The 16669-nt window shown below is 39.4% G+C and overlaps 2 protein-coding genes across 3 annotated transcripts in view; one reads left to right on the top strand and one right to left on the bottom strand.

Annotated features, from left to right (window-relative positions):
- Positions 1 to 3222: 3222 nt before the first annotated feature.
- Positions 3223 to 11047, top strand: smarcb1a (SWI/SNF related BAF chromatin remodeling complex subunit B1a). Of its 2 annotated transcripts, XR_004501371.2 has the most exons (10): positions 3223 to 3377; positions 5126 to 5237; positions 5764 to 5893; positions 6719 to 6856; positions 7214 to 7341; positions 7452 to 7618; positions 7722 to 7912; positions 9960 to 10091; positions 10587 to 10676; positions 10841 to 11047. XR_004501371.2 is itself a non-coding variant. In XM_033620570.2 (9 exons), the coding sequence occupies exons 1-9, from the start codon at positions 3294 to 3296 to the stop codon at positions 10624 to 10626; spliced, it is 1122 nt and encodes a 373-aa protein (XP_033476461.1). In that variant the 5' UTR covers positions 3223 to 3293; the 3' UTR covers positions 10627 to 11047. The 2 variants fall into 2 exon arrangements, 1 of the variants encoding a protein (XP_033476461.1); XM_033620570.2 differs by having other exon boundaries at positions 10587 to 11047.
- A 4097-nt stretch (positions 11048 to 15144) lies between these two features.
- mmp11a (matrix metallopeptidase 11a) overlaps positions 15145 to 16669 on the bottom strand; it is a 74791-nt gene continuing 73266 nt past the window's right edge. The window contains exon 16 of the mRNA XM_078170450.1: positions 15145 to 16088. Coding sequence (XP_078026576.1) covers positions 15989 to 16088 — 100 coding nt within the window. The 3' untranslated portion in view covers positions 15145 to 15988. The remainder of the gene's footprint in view (positions 16089 to 16669) is intronic.

Here is a 16669-nt window from a genome sequence, read left to right as displayed (position 1 = left end):
AGTGGTCGACATGTCTTAAGTTTTTAATGCTGCACACTCATCAAAAACACTTCATGGCGTGCAGGAACGTTACATTATTCTATATATTTCATCCCACTGGTGCTCAACATTTTACACAAGACTTTAATGTATTTTTACTTTCTTTTTGGCCAAGTTTCAGGCATGAAAACCACTCGAGAACGTCAGAACGTATATCAGAGTTCCTCCTCTGTTGTGTCGGAGCGACATCTTTGCAACATGACCTTTAATGCACCATGATGTCTGTAAAAAAGTGTTTTAGTATCTCCTACTTGATGTCATAAATTAATGTAGACTATGGAGCAGCAGTTCACACTAAAACCATCAACTTTTACAGATCCCTGAAAAAGACATTTTTGGCCACATTATTCTGTATGTTTGTCTGGTGGTCAAAAACTCCCATGAAAAGATCAAAACAATGTGTTTGTCCCTCCAGGATTTTGCGGTCTGATTGCTTTGACTGATTTCACGGCAACTGTTCTAAAAAATTGCGATGGTTGCTGCAGTGTTCGTAGGAAAATTGAAAAAATGGCTGTGATGCTGTCTTGGATTCGTGATGCCGCCTATCAAAGCAGCACTCAAGGATCGTCCCCGTTAGCTGCTCCCCTCATGCTCTCTCTGCCTGGTTAGCACAAGCTAACTCGGCACAATGTGATCTTATCCCTACTTGTCATCTTTCGCTGTGTAGGCCGAAGCCCCGCAGCAGTTAACATCCGACACAGAGCCGTTTATCTCAAACCGACACAGAAACGGCTCGGCTTGATTCTGCCGTTAAACCTGTTGAAAAACCCTTGGGTAACGTTAGCCGTGTGATGCTAACAGTTAGCCCCGTCACTGTGTGTCTGTGACTCCAGGCACAGAACCCCAAATCAATACACTGTATGCAGCTCTACAATAAAATGAGATTTTATCCTTTTTAAATAGTAAAACTTGGAGAAAAGTTACACAAAATTGCAAGGTTGTGCAGAATTCACACTTTGCATTAATTATTGCGACCACAACATCGCGACATCCTGGAGGGACTGGTTAGTCCATCTCTCAGTACTGTCTGACTTCCTTAGATTCTACTGAAGACGTAAATATTTGAAATATATGGCTTCTTTTCCTTATGTTTTCAAGGCTCATCAATATCCTAAAGCAGGTGCTCACTTTTCCAAACACACCTTGAATGCAGTGTAAGTTCCTTCTTTGTCTTTGGTTGGAATAAAAACTTTGTTATCATCAGGCCTTGAATTAAAGAACACTGTTTCCTGTATCAGTGATGACTTGTTTTCTGCAGCAGCTCCGTCTCATAACATCGAACATAAACATCGTGCACATGAGTGGAACTTTAAAATGAACTGACCCTGCGAGCGTTTCCGTGCTGATGAGGTTGATGTTGGACCGGTTTGTGTGTGTCGTCGTAGCCCGTGTTGACAATGACGTACCTTTTTGTGATTTGACCTGATTCTGTGCGAGTTTGAACAAAAAGGCTGCGTTTACAAGAAGAAGAAAAAAAAAACTTAAAAACTGGAAACCAGCTGGTGTGGTGTGTGTGTTTTTATTTTCATTTCTTTGTTTTGTTCCCCTGAACTGTGCTCGGGTGCCATTTTCCATTTTAACAAAAAAGAATTTCCGAACTTTTTCTAACTGCAGTCTCTTCTTTGTTTTACTTTTCCTACTTTTCCCAAGAACACAAAAACCCATGTAGAATACAAAACTCTCCTTGATTATGTCTTTGTTTATTTATTGATTTGTATATAGAGATTTTGTTTTGCATTGTACATTCTCTCCTTTCTTGGTTATAGATTAATATATTCATGTATATACGAATAAACATTAAGTTTATAAAAGTAAAAAGACTCTTTTCGCTTTATTACTGCATCCTTCATGTGAAGATTAAAGAACCAAGATTCATAACAACTGTGAGTAGATAGTACAGCTGCATCATACTGGGCTTAAATCAGAAGCACAGAGAGCTAAAATAATAAAGGGTCTTTTATAATTACTGTGGATGTTACACTGAACTTTTAAGTGTTAAAGATCATAATCAGACTTTTCAAGCATTACAATTTAATAATACAGTGGGGGAAGTATTTATAGTAGCACATTTATAGTGCAGCTATTCACATAAAATTTAGACCAGTCATTGGTATTAACTCAGCGAAACTACACAGATGAAGAAATCATCCAGACCATAAAAATGTTAGGTGCAATAAAGTGGAATGATACAAGAACACACTCTGGAATTTGGAATTTATTTATTTGGTAGAGAAGATGCCCACATTAAGCTGAAAAGAAACCAGTGACAATTTGTTTTACAATCTTTTGTCTTAAAAGTAATTTTAGGGCACTGATTTCATTAAAGAATAGCAAAAATAAGATAAGCCTTTATTGATCCCTAGAGAGATATTTTTGTAGCAGCAGCAGCAGCAGCACAATGACATAAAATAGGAAAAAAATAAATGATTTTACCTTTAACCAGAAAAACCTCTTGGAATTAAAAAACTCTTTTTCAAGAGTGTCCTGGCCAAGACAACATAGAAGAAAAATGCAGAGTAAAAAATGTACAGCTCTAAAACAAACAATATAAAACACAAAATAAGATTACTACAAAGAAAAGCCGAAAAGTATGTTAATATATACTAGAAGTGAACCATAAAAAGTAGAATAGAAGATTGTGTACAAAAACCCTGCAACAGTACTTAAAAACGGCTGAGAGGAACCACAAAGTGCAACTTTAAATTTTTCTGCGGAAATTCCACATATAAGGAACTGTGCATACCCTTGGCACAGACAATAAAAACAATAATTGAAATAATTAGAAGCATATGAAACAAAAACAATAATAGAATAGAAACAAGCTGTAAAAAGCAGTTACACTCAAAATTACAATGCAAGTTGTGGTTGCGCACAAACATTACCCACAACCAGAGATATACTTGGTTAATAGCAGCAAAGTGTCAAATTTGTAAAGTAATATGACATCAACTATACAGTGTTCAGAAGAATAGTATATATATATCTATATCTATATATATATATATATATATATACATATATATACAGTACAGCAATACAGTACAGAATATAAAAGTTTGATATGAGTTTAATATAGTATAATAAATGGTGATTATAGTAAAACTACCACTGCTAATAATAAACATAATATTTTAAAGACAGAGTAGCGACTGCTGATGACGTTATGAACTAGGGTTACGTCATCTCTCAGCGTCAGGACGCTCTCGTGGTTCGCGCCTGCGCAGTAGCACAGAGCTTTGTTATTTCATTTCAGTATGGCGCTTAGCAAAACATTTGGACAAAAACCGGTGAAATTTCAGCTCGAGGAGGATGGAGACTTTTACATGATCGGATCAGAGGTTAGTATTTCACTTATTCAACAAACCCCGTACTCTAAAGTGTACTTATCTAGCAGAAAAGTGTCGTTTAACTCGGCAGCCGGTCCGCTAGCAGCCAGCTAACCAGCTAACGATGCACGACAGCGCACGAATACTCATTCATTGTTTTGAGGTTTATTGTTCATTTAATTAAAAATAGTCTTTAAAATAAAACACATTTATCTGTATGCTGATTTATGGGGTAAAGTTTGACCTTAAAATGTTCGTCCTTCTCCTGAGGTTCACCGGGTTATCTGCGGCCGAGCTAGCTATCGTGAAACAATTAAGCTAAGCTAGCAAGCTAACGGTGCTAATCCAAAGCAAAGCTGCTTTATTTGGCGTTATGAAGGTTAACTGTACTATATTTATAAAATATACCATATGTTATATAGTATACGTATATAATTTGTTAGACACATACCTGTTGAAAACATATTTTTGTTGTTTTACGTTTTTTCTCTTTTTTTTAATGACTAACGTTACGTGAACACTTGACTTGTAGCCTAACTACCGTTAGGCGTTTTATTTTTATGTTATTCTTATCGTCGTTAAACGTTTTATATAATATTTGTATAGTTAAATACACTTATTTTTTACCTACTTGTGTGCATCATAGGCCAGTCTTCTTTTACCCTCAGTTGTTCCGCTTTGTTGTTACTTCTCGTAGCTCTTATGTCTATTTCTATGTAAATTCGTTGAGGACAATGCAAACAAAACTGGTGTCAGATTCCCTCAATGTGTACACGTGGTTGGCCATCAGGCTGATTCTATTGCTCGTCTCATATTATTTATACATGTCAGTAGTACTGCTACTTGCACAATAAACCGGTGTGTATTTTACCAGACTGTCAATGCCATGAGTTTTAATTATTTTTACAAGAAAGTAATTAAAAGTAACATTGTGTGTTACAGTCAGAACTGACCTGACTCAGTTAAAAACTGGTTTTCAGCAGGTTCCTGTTGTGCAACTAAAACACATTACAATACAAAATAAAAACAGAAACGATCAACAGAGGCAAAACAACAAAATGTAGGCGGCTACAGAGACAATGCAGAGTAGAGGACTGAAGTGGGGTGAGAAAAATGAATTGTTTTGTGGGATGTAAAAGAGGTTATTGCTCTAATGTACAATGCGATTTCAATCCAGATCTTAGTGTAAGTGTGACAAAATTATCTCTGACCATCATTTTTTAAATATATGTAGCCAGAGTTACAGAATTTTAATAGCTATGAAAGCAGAAACTGTTTTGTATAGGGTCACTAAAATAACAGCTTTATAAATATCTTATCTGAAGACCAGTAGATGCTCAGTGATTAGAAACAGCTTTCAAATAAGGTACACTACCAGTGAAAATATTGAAATCTGCTGTTGTACTAATGTATTTTTTTTCCTTCAATAATGTTTATTTTAGGTGAGATTTAAAGCATAATTTAGACACCAAATCTCTTATTTATTATTGAAATAGTTTTAAAGAAGAATTAAACATTCTAAACATTAATTAAGCCAATTTCCCATCAGTGTTGAATGACAGGGGAAAAATTTGTTTTCCAGTCCAGAAAAGGACAAGTGAGCCTTGATAATTACTGAACCATAATGGTGCAGTTGGGCTCTAAATATTTAATTTGGCTGTGTTGTTAGTGATAAGATTGAATAGACTCAAGCTGTGCATTAAGAATCTGCCTTCTTATATCTTGATTCTCTTTTTCTTTCTGTGTGTGTGTGTGTTCAGGTGGGAAACTACCTCCGTATGTTCAGAGGCTCCCTGTATAAAAGATACCCATCATTATGGAGAAAACTGGCATCAGTAGAAGAACGGAAGAAAATAGTGGAGTCATCACACGGTCAGTAGAGTGCAGTGCTGACACATCTACAGCTGGGTGGGGCTGTAGCAAGCTTTGAGTCCCCATCATTATCTCTAAACTCTATTGTTTCCTGTAATATTAAAGGCTGTTGTATGTAAAAAATTATGGACTGCAGACTCTTTCAGTCGCTGTTATTGAATAGAACAAACTAAGTAGGGTCTGTCAATTCATTTATAAGGAGACTGAGTCATTGTTTTAAAAGATTTTACCCTAGAACAATTGAAGGAGCTAATCTCAAAGACAGAAAATAAATAAAATATGACAGTAAACCTCAAGTTAAATGATATTTCTATTTTAAAAGATGACAACATAATGATCTTAAAGAATATCTAAGCACCGCATGTAAAACCACATTGTAATGTCACTTACGTTTAAATGCATTTATTTAGCTTTAGAGGTTAATTGTGGGGGGGAAATTGTGATAAGGAACCGCAGTTTGACACAGTGATTATCATTTCAGTGGTTGTCGTCTTGTGTTGATTTGACTCTTGTTCTTGTCGCTCAGATCACGGTTACACTCAGCTGGCCACCAGTGTGACTCTGCTGAAAGCTTCGGAGGTCGAGGAGATCCTCGAAGGAAACGATGAGAAGTACAAAGCTGTGTCCATCAGCACTGAGCCCCCAGCCTACCTCAGGTAACTCCACTGCAGTCAGTCACCTCTGAAAACACTGTGCAGACAGGGCGTGCTTTTTAGGAGCCTGTAATGTAATATTTGTAATGGTAGTGGGAAATGGTGAGTCTCTAAAATTACATTAACGGGAGTGTTGCTCTGTTTACATGTTGGGATCACGTCAGAAGAGGTTTCTCAGGTCATGTGTAGCCTCTAGTGTTTTTTGTTGTTGTTTTTTAATGTACCAAAGTTTATCGTGAGTACTAGTTTTAGTCATTGATCTGATGGTTTATAGGCGTAGACTTCAGGAAGCAATGTCTGCTGCAGTTTAATACTAACCTAAGTCTTTCTAGGTATAGATGCACATGCATATACATAACTATGATATTGTTTAATTTGATTTTAATTTAAATATTTGTGTATCTGCTCTGTGTGTCCAACATGAAGGGGCTACAACTGACTTTTCATTCTGCAGCCCTGTGTTTTAAAATGACAAATGAATGTTGTAACCTTAAATAAAAAGCAGGAAAAAAGATCTGAAAGGCTCTTTTCAGCACAGTATGACTCCGGTTGTTGATTAATACTTGACGCTTGAAACCTAAGATTATTAAGAGTTGTGTGGGACTAATTTGGAAATCAGATACCCTGTAGTAATAATGACATCACCTCTCCCCCTCCTAAATCTTTCCAGTCAAAGTAGGATGCAACCTGTAACATTTAAATCTATGTTGGTGAGATGTAAAATGTACAACGGGTCTCACTGGAGTTATTTAAGATGGAATAAAAAAAACCGACGCTCTCATTTTGTACAGTTTTCACACATACCCACCTGTGTTGTTCTCTCACCAGGGAACAGAAGGCGAAGAGGAACAGTCAGTGGGTTCCCACGCTGCCCAACAGTTCTCACCACCTGGACGCCGTGCCCTGCTCCACCACCATCAACCGCAGCCGACTGGGCCGTGACAAGAAGAGGACTTTCCCGCTGTGGTGAGCATCAGGAACCTGCACAGATCACTCCCTTTGTTCATTTGGAAAGGGTAACTTTGTTTTTCTTTCCAACCTGGAGCCCTTTTCCCATGTTTTTGTGTCTAAGTGAATAAAGGAGACAACAGTTTTTGAAACTGGTCCTGTATTGAGTGAGACTGTTTCAGCTGGCAGCAGCAAAACAGGCTGCAATGTAACATTTTCACAGCACAGTAGAACTTTACATGATGATGTACAACCAGTAGAGCAGACAAAATGCCCCTTTGACGGACGACTGTTATCAAGTGTACAGTAAGAGCAGTGTATAATTTTAGCTGCAATCACTAAGTTTTTTCCCTGCGTGTGTTTTGTCTTTCCCAGCTTTGACGACCACGATCCAGCAGTGATCCACGAGAACGCCACTCAGTCTGAAGTTCTGGTTCCGATCCGTCTGGACATGGAGATCGAGGGACAGAAGCTCAGAGACGCTTTCACCTGGAATATGAACGGTAACGTCCCATCATCACTTTCTCTCAGCTCAGAGAAGTATTGTATTAAAACAAAGGCTTTTCCATCGATGACCAAAAACAAACTTTCTCCTCTTTTTTGAAATTTCCAGAGAAGCTGATGACGCCTGAGATGTTTGCTGAGATCCTTTGCGACGACCTGGACCTCAACCCGCTGGCCTTCGTCCCTGCCATCGCCTCCGCCATCAGACAGCAGATCGAGTCTTATCCGACAGACAGCATCCTGGAGGAGCAGACGGACCAGAGGGTCATCATCAAGGTGACGATCTAGATCATACTGAGTATCTTTGAACATCCTCCAAAGTTATACTTATGGTGCAGACGAGTTTTTGTCTCTTGTTGATTAAATGTTTTGTGTCCAGTTGAACATCCATGTTGGGAACATCTCCCTGGTGGACCAGTTTGAGTGGGACATGTCTGAGAGGGAGAACTCTCCAGAGAAGTTCGCCCTGAAGCTTTGCTCTGAGCTCGGCCTGGGCGGAGAGTTTGTCACCACCATCGCCTACAGCATCCGCGGTCAGCTGAGCTGGCACCAGAGGACGTACGCCTTCAGGTACTGTCTCACCAACACACTGCAAAATGTTTGTTTGAGAGTGTGTTTGTATCCTGGCTGCCGTTTTTTTGTATGGAAGGTATCCAGTACTAGATTCGCCAAGCCCATTTCATCCGTCATCTAAGGAGAATTTGAATATTTACAGATCAAAACAATAAACAAGTAGAAGTCTGTGCTTCAGATTAGATTGTTTATTAACTGTTTCAGGTTACAGTCGTGTGTCTCTTATCTAAACCGCTGAAGTCAGTCTATATCTTGTTGGAATGTTGTTTACGATAATAATGTAATTATTAAATGATATATTTTGGTGGTTTGAGTTGAAGGTGTGAGAAAGAATAGTATCAGTAACATTGTTAACACTGTGCTACATTACAGAGAAATACAAAACCGTACTAATGAACCTTCATTAATATAGGCCTATATTTTATCTACAAGTGCACGTCACACACTGAGCGAGCCGCCTGTTAATGACGCTGTGGGCTAATGGGCATGTAGCTACTTCCATGTTTCAGATGATACGTCATGTTTGTAGTCGACCAATGAAGATGAGTTTACATATCACCTTGGGTTCGTCCTTCACCTTCTCAAAATGATCCCACACTTTGGATTTCCTGCCCGACATGTTATTAACGAGCCTGTGGAATAACCGCAGGTACCAGCCCTGGAAATTAACCTGACTCCTGTCTGACTGCTGAGCGTGGACGCTTCCTGTGTCTGTCCATTCAAAGTAAAGTCCCACATGGTCCAGTCATATAGGTTTGGATTTATTTTGACAAGGCGCAGCTCCTGATAGAGTTTTAGATTTATGAAATTTGTGAAATCTTGCTGACTAATGACCTTTCTGGTTGACTAATGTTTGGTGGATTGTTAGGAGGCAGCCAAAAGTAGCCCCATGCTTTTATGTTGAGTGAGCACTGCGCCACTTGGAGTTTGAAAAGTAGCCTAACTGATGGATATGTGAAGAACCCTCAAAGTTGAATTAAAGTAATTTGATGTGGCAGTTGGTGGCAGAATGAGTGTGAATATAGTTGTAGTGTGGAGGCTTACAGAAAGAAACAAACATAGAAGGACCTATTTCAACATTTAAAACCAGAAAATTAGGAACATACCAGTGAAAACTTAAAACTTTTAGGGAGTTGCAGGAACAAACAGTGTGGAAATAATAATCTGTTACATCTCTGCTGTTGTATAGCTGTTGCCATGGTGATGTGGCTGTGACCTTTGACCTCTCCTCTATAGACCTTTGGTTCAGAATGCTGGTCCAGCAGCTGAAGCCTGTTGTTGCACTTCTGTTCGTGAACCAGCAGATGTCTCTTCCCTGATGTGTTTTGATAAAACGTCTAGACTGAAGTTGAACTGAGTCAAACTGAGTTGAACTGGTGTTTGCTGCTCTGACGGTTCCTCTCTGGGTGAAATGTAGCCGACAGTCTGCTGCCTGAGTTTTTGGGTTTTCCAGGATGTGAAGTGATGAAATATTTCAAAACCCAGACAGCAGCAGTGACCTCTGTCACGGTTGGATGTCTGGTGTGGAAGAAATGTTTTGATTTCCTGCATATTTCATGACAGCGAATAATGGTTTGTAATGTGTTTTCATTACTAACAGTGAACCGCTCAGAGGCAATATTTTTACCTTTTCTTCTCATGCTTGTTTTCATATTTTCTTTGTTTCCATTGAGTCCTTACGTTTCCTCAAATATCAGCAAAGATTAATTTGGTTTTCTTTCATCCTGTCCTTTTGTCATCTGTATTCACGCTGCTCATCCAGGCCATCAAAAATAATGTTTTAGCTCCATGTCATAATGTTTAGTTATGGTAACAGAAACAATGTCTTTGAAGCTTCAGATTCAATTTAGCATGTTTCAGAATCTGCAGCTTCAGGGGGAGAAGTGACTCCACTTTTCACATTAATAATCAAACATCTGATCTGAGTCACATGAAAAGAAAAATCACAGCTGAACCTGCAGCTGCAGATGGAAACCAGTCAGCTAGGTTTACGTCACTGCAGTACTCGGTGTAACAAAGTGTTCTTGTTGGTGGTGTTTTGCAGTGAGAACCCGCTGCCCACAGTGGAGATAGCCATTAGAAACACAGGCGATGCCGACCAGTGGTGCCCCCTGTTGGAGACGCTGACAGATGCAGAGATGGAGAAGAAGATCAGAGATCAGGACAGAAACACAAGGTGAGTATCGGCCGGGTGTTTGATGGACCGCCACAATGGAGCCAGCTGCTACTAGCAGTCGGCTGTTTCCGTTTTTATGTTGCCTTCCAGTCCGGGTCTGTCTTCAATATAAGATTGTCTTTTATCTCATTGTGACTTCTTACCTGGTTAGAGAAGGGTTAATAAAATAAAATTAAAAAGGTACTGCTGCAGCACCTTTATTGGTTTTATTATGACAAAAATGTTCAGCTAATAAATGAGTCTAGTGGAGGATTATTTTAATTACACAGTGAGCTTTAGACATTTTAGATTAATTTGATTCTTTTCTTCATGAATCAATTAATTATTTGGTCTTCAATCCAAAGATATTCAGTTTACCATCATAGAATAGTAAGGACACCAGAAAGAAGAGATGAATTCCTTCTCACAATAAATGACTCAAAATGATTTATCAGTGATCAAAAAAGTTGTTTGGTAAGTGTGGTTGTTGACGCTCTGCTCCCGTTGTCTCTGCAGGCGAATGAGGCGACTGGCGAACACAGCGCCTGCATGGTAGAAGCAGCAGCACCAGCGCCCCCTACAGGAACGGTGCCCGTCTTGATTGAGGTATGACGCTGACACGGTTCGCAACATCAGCAACAACGATGTCCCTCCATCGCGTGCTGGATGTCTTTTTCTGCTCGACCGGGTTCTCAGTCAGTTCCCCGTTCACCATTTCATTTTTTTTAATTTTTATTATTAATGTTAATATTTCGTTCTGTTTGGAGAAGCTCCCCCTGGTAGAAAATCCTTCGTGTTTGCCTCCTGACCCTTCGGCGTGGAGAAGCTGCTCTCTCACTTTGACCACTGACTCTTTACCCGACCACAGAGGGAGAAAAAAACCACACAGCCAGACTCAGATAATATATTGTTATGTTGTATTTGTTGTCTTTTTGTACATTTTAATAATTCTTACAAAATAAAAAAAAAGTGAAAGAGCTTGTCACGTTATTTTGTGCATCGTTTAAAAGGTATGTCTGACATAAAACATTAAGTTTACTAATATTAAGTACTTGTATGGGTGGTGCAGTGGTGCAGGAGGTGCTCTGGTTTTCTATTTTTTATTTTTATCTTGTTGATCTGTGAGAGTGCAGTTCTGAAATTTTAATGATAGCTTTCATAATTATCAGCGTCTTAAGCTGTAGCATGTGATATATGTGTAAAACTACAGTTGGCAACCAGTAAAAATAACTTCATGTCATATTTGTCACTAATAACTCACTGTATCTGAAAGAAGCAGATGACAAATAATCTGGGGAAAAAATCATGTCGTTCCTCCCTTCCTGCTGCCACAGTCGCTAAACCTGTCTACAGGTCCTTAAAGTCTTAAATTGTCTTGAATTTAATGTTACAACAATAAGGCCTTAAAAATCATTAAATAGTCTTAAATTTGAGTTTGTGAGGTCTTAACTACCACAAACATTGTATCTTATTTCATTTATCCAGTCTTGAATTTCTTTTAGTGAAAACTGTGAAGCCTTTCTAATGTTACAAATCTTTAAAAAACTATCATACTTGCACTGACCTGTTGGCAAAATGTAGATTGACTTAACTCTAATAACCATATTCCCACTTAACACTTCCCTCTGCATAAGACCACATATTTACTACTTACCTGCAGTGCTTACCTGTGATACTTAAAGGAAATGACCACTTTAGAATGAAAATACCGACATGGAAACTCGCGAGACTCGAGAACAAGAACGTCTCTGAACGTTCTCGAGTCTTGCGAGTTGCCATGTAAACATAGCACACCTGCAGGGCAGGCTAACTGACCATGGTGAGAAATGATGCTATAAAAGTGCAGTAAATTACGTCTTTTCAAGTCAATTTTGCATGCCACGGCTTCAGGGCACTTGGATTACAACGGTCGAGGCGTTCTGACGTTTTTTAAAAGCATTAGCGGAGTTTTATTACATTTTCAAAATGTGTGTTCCGTGCACTTCAAGTGTAGCTGTTATTCCGGCTAGCTGTTATCCTCCGATACCCCGAGCAAGTTTTGTGGATTAAAAAACTACACTGGACTTCTTGTCGGCATGAGGGTCAGTAAGTACTGTCTGTGTTTTCATTCTAAAGTGGCCATTTCCTTTAAGTAAGTTAAACATGATTTGTCCAAAAATCTGTCCTAAATTTGGTTAAAAGGTCTCTTGCACTGGTCTTAAAAAAACATTAAAGTGTCTGATTCATGTAGACACACTGATTAGACCAGCGCGGTCAGCATCAACCAGTCAGACCAGAGTCTGTAATGCAGCTGTCAATCGGATCAATCGCTCAGTGAACTGCGGTCAAAATGTCAAACTAGGCAGCACTGATCAAATATGAATCAGGATTTTTGAATTGCGTTGTCTATCTCTTGCCTAAGAAGTTTTCAGAAAAATGTTTTAGTGTACAGTGCACACAGGTTAGTTTATACATCTGGCCCCTGGACTCTCATAAACATCAGTAGCCTCATAAAAAAACAACCTTTTATTTTCTTGTGATAAAAAAACCCAAAATAATTTACTAGTGTTCTCAAGATAACGGCATTAAAAAAAATTTGCAAGCATGGCCACTCTCTGCTTCCGTGCATCACAAATAAAATGTTTTAGTTTAATTTGTAGAGAATCTTTGCAGTTTAGATCACATTGATCAGCAAAACTGCAATTAGATATTTGCCTTCAATCTTTGACCCCTACTTTAATTTATATGTGAATGAGTCATATAATGAGGATAATGAGCCGGGGACCCTAACAGACGACTGCACATGGGGGGGAATTGTAACATGTTTCAGAAGATCATGAGATACATTAAAAGGTAGTAAGTGGATCTTTGGGTTGAGATCAATCTGTCACATATGACGATTAAGATAATGAGTGCACTTCCATGGTCAAAATGAATCATATCAAAGACCGTAAGTTAATTTATAAGAGCCAAATTTGTGTTTATGCCTCAATATTCTTGACAAAATCCCAAACCAGACTGATTCACTTGACCTCTGTTTACAAAGTTTTCCACTCAGAATCTGTGAGCACAAACAAACATCCTACAAAGCACATTCAACACTGAATGAAAGAAGCAAAAACAGCTGGACACATCTTCAAACTCTAATTTCTGACCACAGTTTGGTTCCTCTAGTGTCGACACGACCAGATGTATAAATGTGGTATTTGAATGTTGCTGAGGAAGAACTGAGCAGGAGCAGGACTAAACATTTTAACTCCCGTCCTCTGCTGTTGTGTCACCGCTGCTGGTTCACAGAACTGCCGACGGCCTGAAATCCCATCAGCCCCGTCTGCACACTCTGCACTTTCACCCGCTGCCTTTGTGGGTCAAACACTGAGAGGGACAAAATGGAAATTGCTTAGCACAACAACACGCAAACAAGTCACTGTGGGACCTCCAACAACAGAACACATACTTCATCCTCCCTCATAACAGAACTGTTGTGTTATGAGTCTTAGCTGAGGTCAGACTGACGAGGGTCAACGTCAAGAAACCAAGTCTGTGTTTGCACGGATTCAACCAGGGTTTTTTTTTTTCTTGTCGGGGGAAACCTTCTTTACAGTAAAACACTATGGGAAGGAAAATTAAGTGTAGGGAAGCTCTGACATACAAAGTGGCCTTAAAATGAAGAATGTATGAACCCACTGAAACCTGGAGCGACATCTCTTTTCTTGTGCTGCTTTCAGATGCAGATTGGTGTGATTTCTTGTCCTACAAATTGCCAAAAAAGCAACAACAAAAAAAAAAAACAACCAATATATTTAGAAAATTATTTTGGAAAAAAGAAAAAAGCTGGGAAAATTTAAATTATGTTACAGAATCATTTCCTTGTTTGTTTGTCTCCTTCAAACAGCTGAATTTATTCAAGTTTACTGCCAAAAACAACATAATATTTGAACGCATCATGAGAACGTTATAATTCACCTTCGCGTAATACTCATTTTTACTGTATTGACCTTGAACACATCACAATATAACTCGACACAACCTCCGTCAGCAGGTAGGTCTGGTCATCAGCTGATTAGAGCTAATGTTAACTAAGTCTCAATAGGGTGCGTCCCCTGGCACGACGATGGTGAGTTACTGTGTCCTTTCATCCTGAGGACGTCCCAGGGAAGATGTTTGTTCATCCCAAACACATTTTCTGTTGACTTCAGGACAACAGGATGCTGTTAGTGTGGAGCCCTGCTTTTTAGCCTGCGCAAACTAAATGTGATGCAACAGAAAAACACCAGGGAGTGTCATGTTAGTTGCCAATAGGCCGATAGCAGTCAACAAGGCAAATATCGGCCGATACTGTAGTGATGGGCAAAGCAGTTCTTTACATGTTACTGAATCACTAGAATCAGGTCATTAAAAAGATTTGTTCAAAAGATTCGTTCACTGAATCGTTCAGTGCTTGGCAGGAGGAGCCCTGACTGTGTACTGAGTAGTCCGACTCACTGAACTGATACACGTCTGAGCTGCTGCTGCGTCTGCCCTGCACTGGTGAGTCTCAAGATTAGCCAGCCTAATGTTTTAAGTTTGTTTATCTGGAAACTAAGTCTGTTAAAACAATGGGGAGGTGTGTGATTGTGTTCATGTGGCTTGACTCCTGGCTACATTAGCCGTTAGCTTGGAGAAAACGGTCCCTATGAAAGTGTATCGCTGAGTAGAAATGATTTGAATCACTCAGGGATAGGGGTTACATCGTTCACTGAGTGATTCGTTCACCGGGTGATTCGTCACGCGGTAGGCAGTCCCTCCTGCACCCTGGCTGCCTTGCGACTTGCGAGTGATTCATCGTTCACACGGACTGAATCGGCAGCTCCACTCCGGGCCCGCACGCTCGCTGCTGAGCTCAACTGAACTGAGAAATGAGCAAATCAGTTCTGGAAGTGATTCAGTTCAGTACATTCACTCAACAGATTCGTTCAAAAGAACGACACAACACTACGATACTGATGTTTGGCTGATAAATCGGTGCATCCCTATTTCAAGCTACAGCTAAGACAGCCCTTAACAAACTCTGACAGTGTTGGTTTACATCAAGAGACACACTCGACACAGAAGAGAAGGAACAGAGTAACTTTTAAAGAACGTAGTTCTGGAATGGTACAACATTATTTCACACGCTTTACAGTTTCTTTTGTGAGAAACAAAAGTTTCAAATTAGGATTAGAAACTCGATGAAGGACCCTGTGAGCATAGGACCCTGGGAACATTGGGGTGACCCTGTCTGTTTTTACCTGACCCCTGAGATAGTGAACGCTCAAACAGGGCAGTAAGTGGACCTTTAGAGGTGCTCTGTAGTGTTTTGTTGTAAACAAACAAGGTGTCTGTTTACAATCAGAGCTCATTTTGTGTATCCTGGAGGTCTCACAAACATGTTGAGTGCATTTCCTTCATCACAAAACACTTGCAAAGCTCATTTGGAAAACATTTGAAATCCTGTTGTGGTAACATCCATGTTTACTTGTGAGCAGTCTCTTTTTTCGTCGCCCTCATGCTCGTGTACGTTACAAACAAAACAGGGACCCACTTGTGAAAACATCGCTCTGTTGAGTCGTGGTCAGATACTCCACAGGTTGTCTTGAGGTTTGTTCTGCTTCGATTTCCAAGACATAGAAACTGAGTCCTTTGTCCTTTTTATCGCCTTTTTTTGGGGTCAGTGCTGGTTACTTGTTAAAATTATGCTTCTTTGTCCCAAAGATCCTGCAGCACAGTCTTCTGCTGAGACTTTTTGTGCCATCTCTGTGCTGCTGTCTTCTTATTTAGACAAAAGCACGCTTGATAGTTAAAATACATAGTGTGAACGTGCCAAAATACTCCAAAATGCTTTGGTATTCTTGGTTAAAAAAAAGTGTCCTCTGCAGGGACTCAGGGCTCCACAGATCCTCATCTTGGTCTCAGTGCTGTTAGTTGTTCTGCTCCTCATCCTGCTGTAGATCTTCACCCTGCTGCTCCTCTTGGAGGGGACGGTAATATGGGTCCTCCGGCCGGTCGAACATTGCTCGCCTGTGAGGAGAGAACAAAAAAAATCTCTTGGCATTTCTTTAATAAGACAAAGACACTGATTTTCTTTTTACTTATTAACTGTATCTGGGTGCTGTAAGTACAACTGAACACCAACTTCATCATGTCTGTTCTGACTGAACCCTGCAACACCTCCAGAGACCTCTTTCACCAAATCTGCAGCACATTTTGCCCTTTTGTGTTCACTTTGATACGTTTCTCTGATCAGAAAAAATGCCACACTTATTTTGAGAATATAAACACAATTTTATATTATGCAAAGCCATATCAGATCTAAACCAGAAGTGTTTTATGTTGTCTTACCACAACCAACCAATAATAATGCCAAAAAAACTTGCATACAATTTTGTTTAAATCTGAAAATGTCTGAAACACACTTCCTAGTTGAAGAGATTAACCTAAACTAAATATCCAAAGCATCTGATGCCATAATAGTACATCACAGTTTTTAATTCTCAGTGGTTCAGATCATAGATTGTATAAAGTAATAGTCGTAGCCACTGTGATGTCACCCATTGGTTTGTGGACTCCTGACTGATCCTATTACAAACAACAAATATATG

The sequence above is a fragment of the Epinephelus lanceolatus genome, chromosome 9 (genome assembly GCF_041903045.1).
Source record: "Epinephelus lanceolatus isolate andai-2023 chromosome 9, ASM4190304v1, whole genome shotgun sequence".
In the NCBI taxonomy this organism is placed as follows: Eukaryota; Metazoa; Chordata; class Actinopteri; order Perciformes; family Serranidae; genus Epinephelus; species Epinephelus lanceolatus.
The sequence above is the reverse complement of the archived record's forward strand: the minus strand, read 5'-3'. Positions and strand labels throughout refer to the sequence as shown.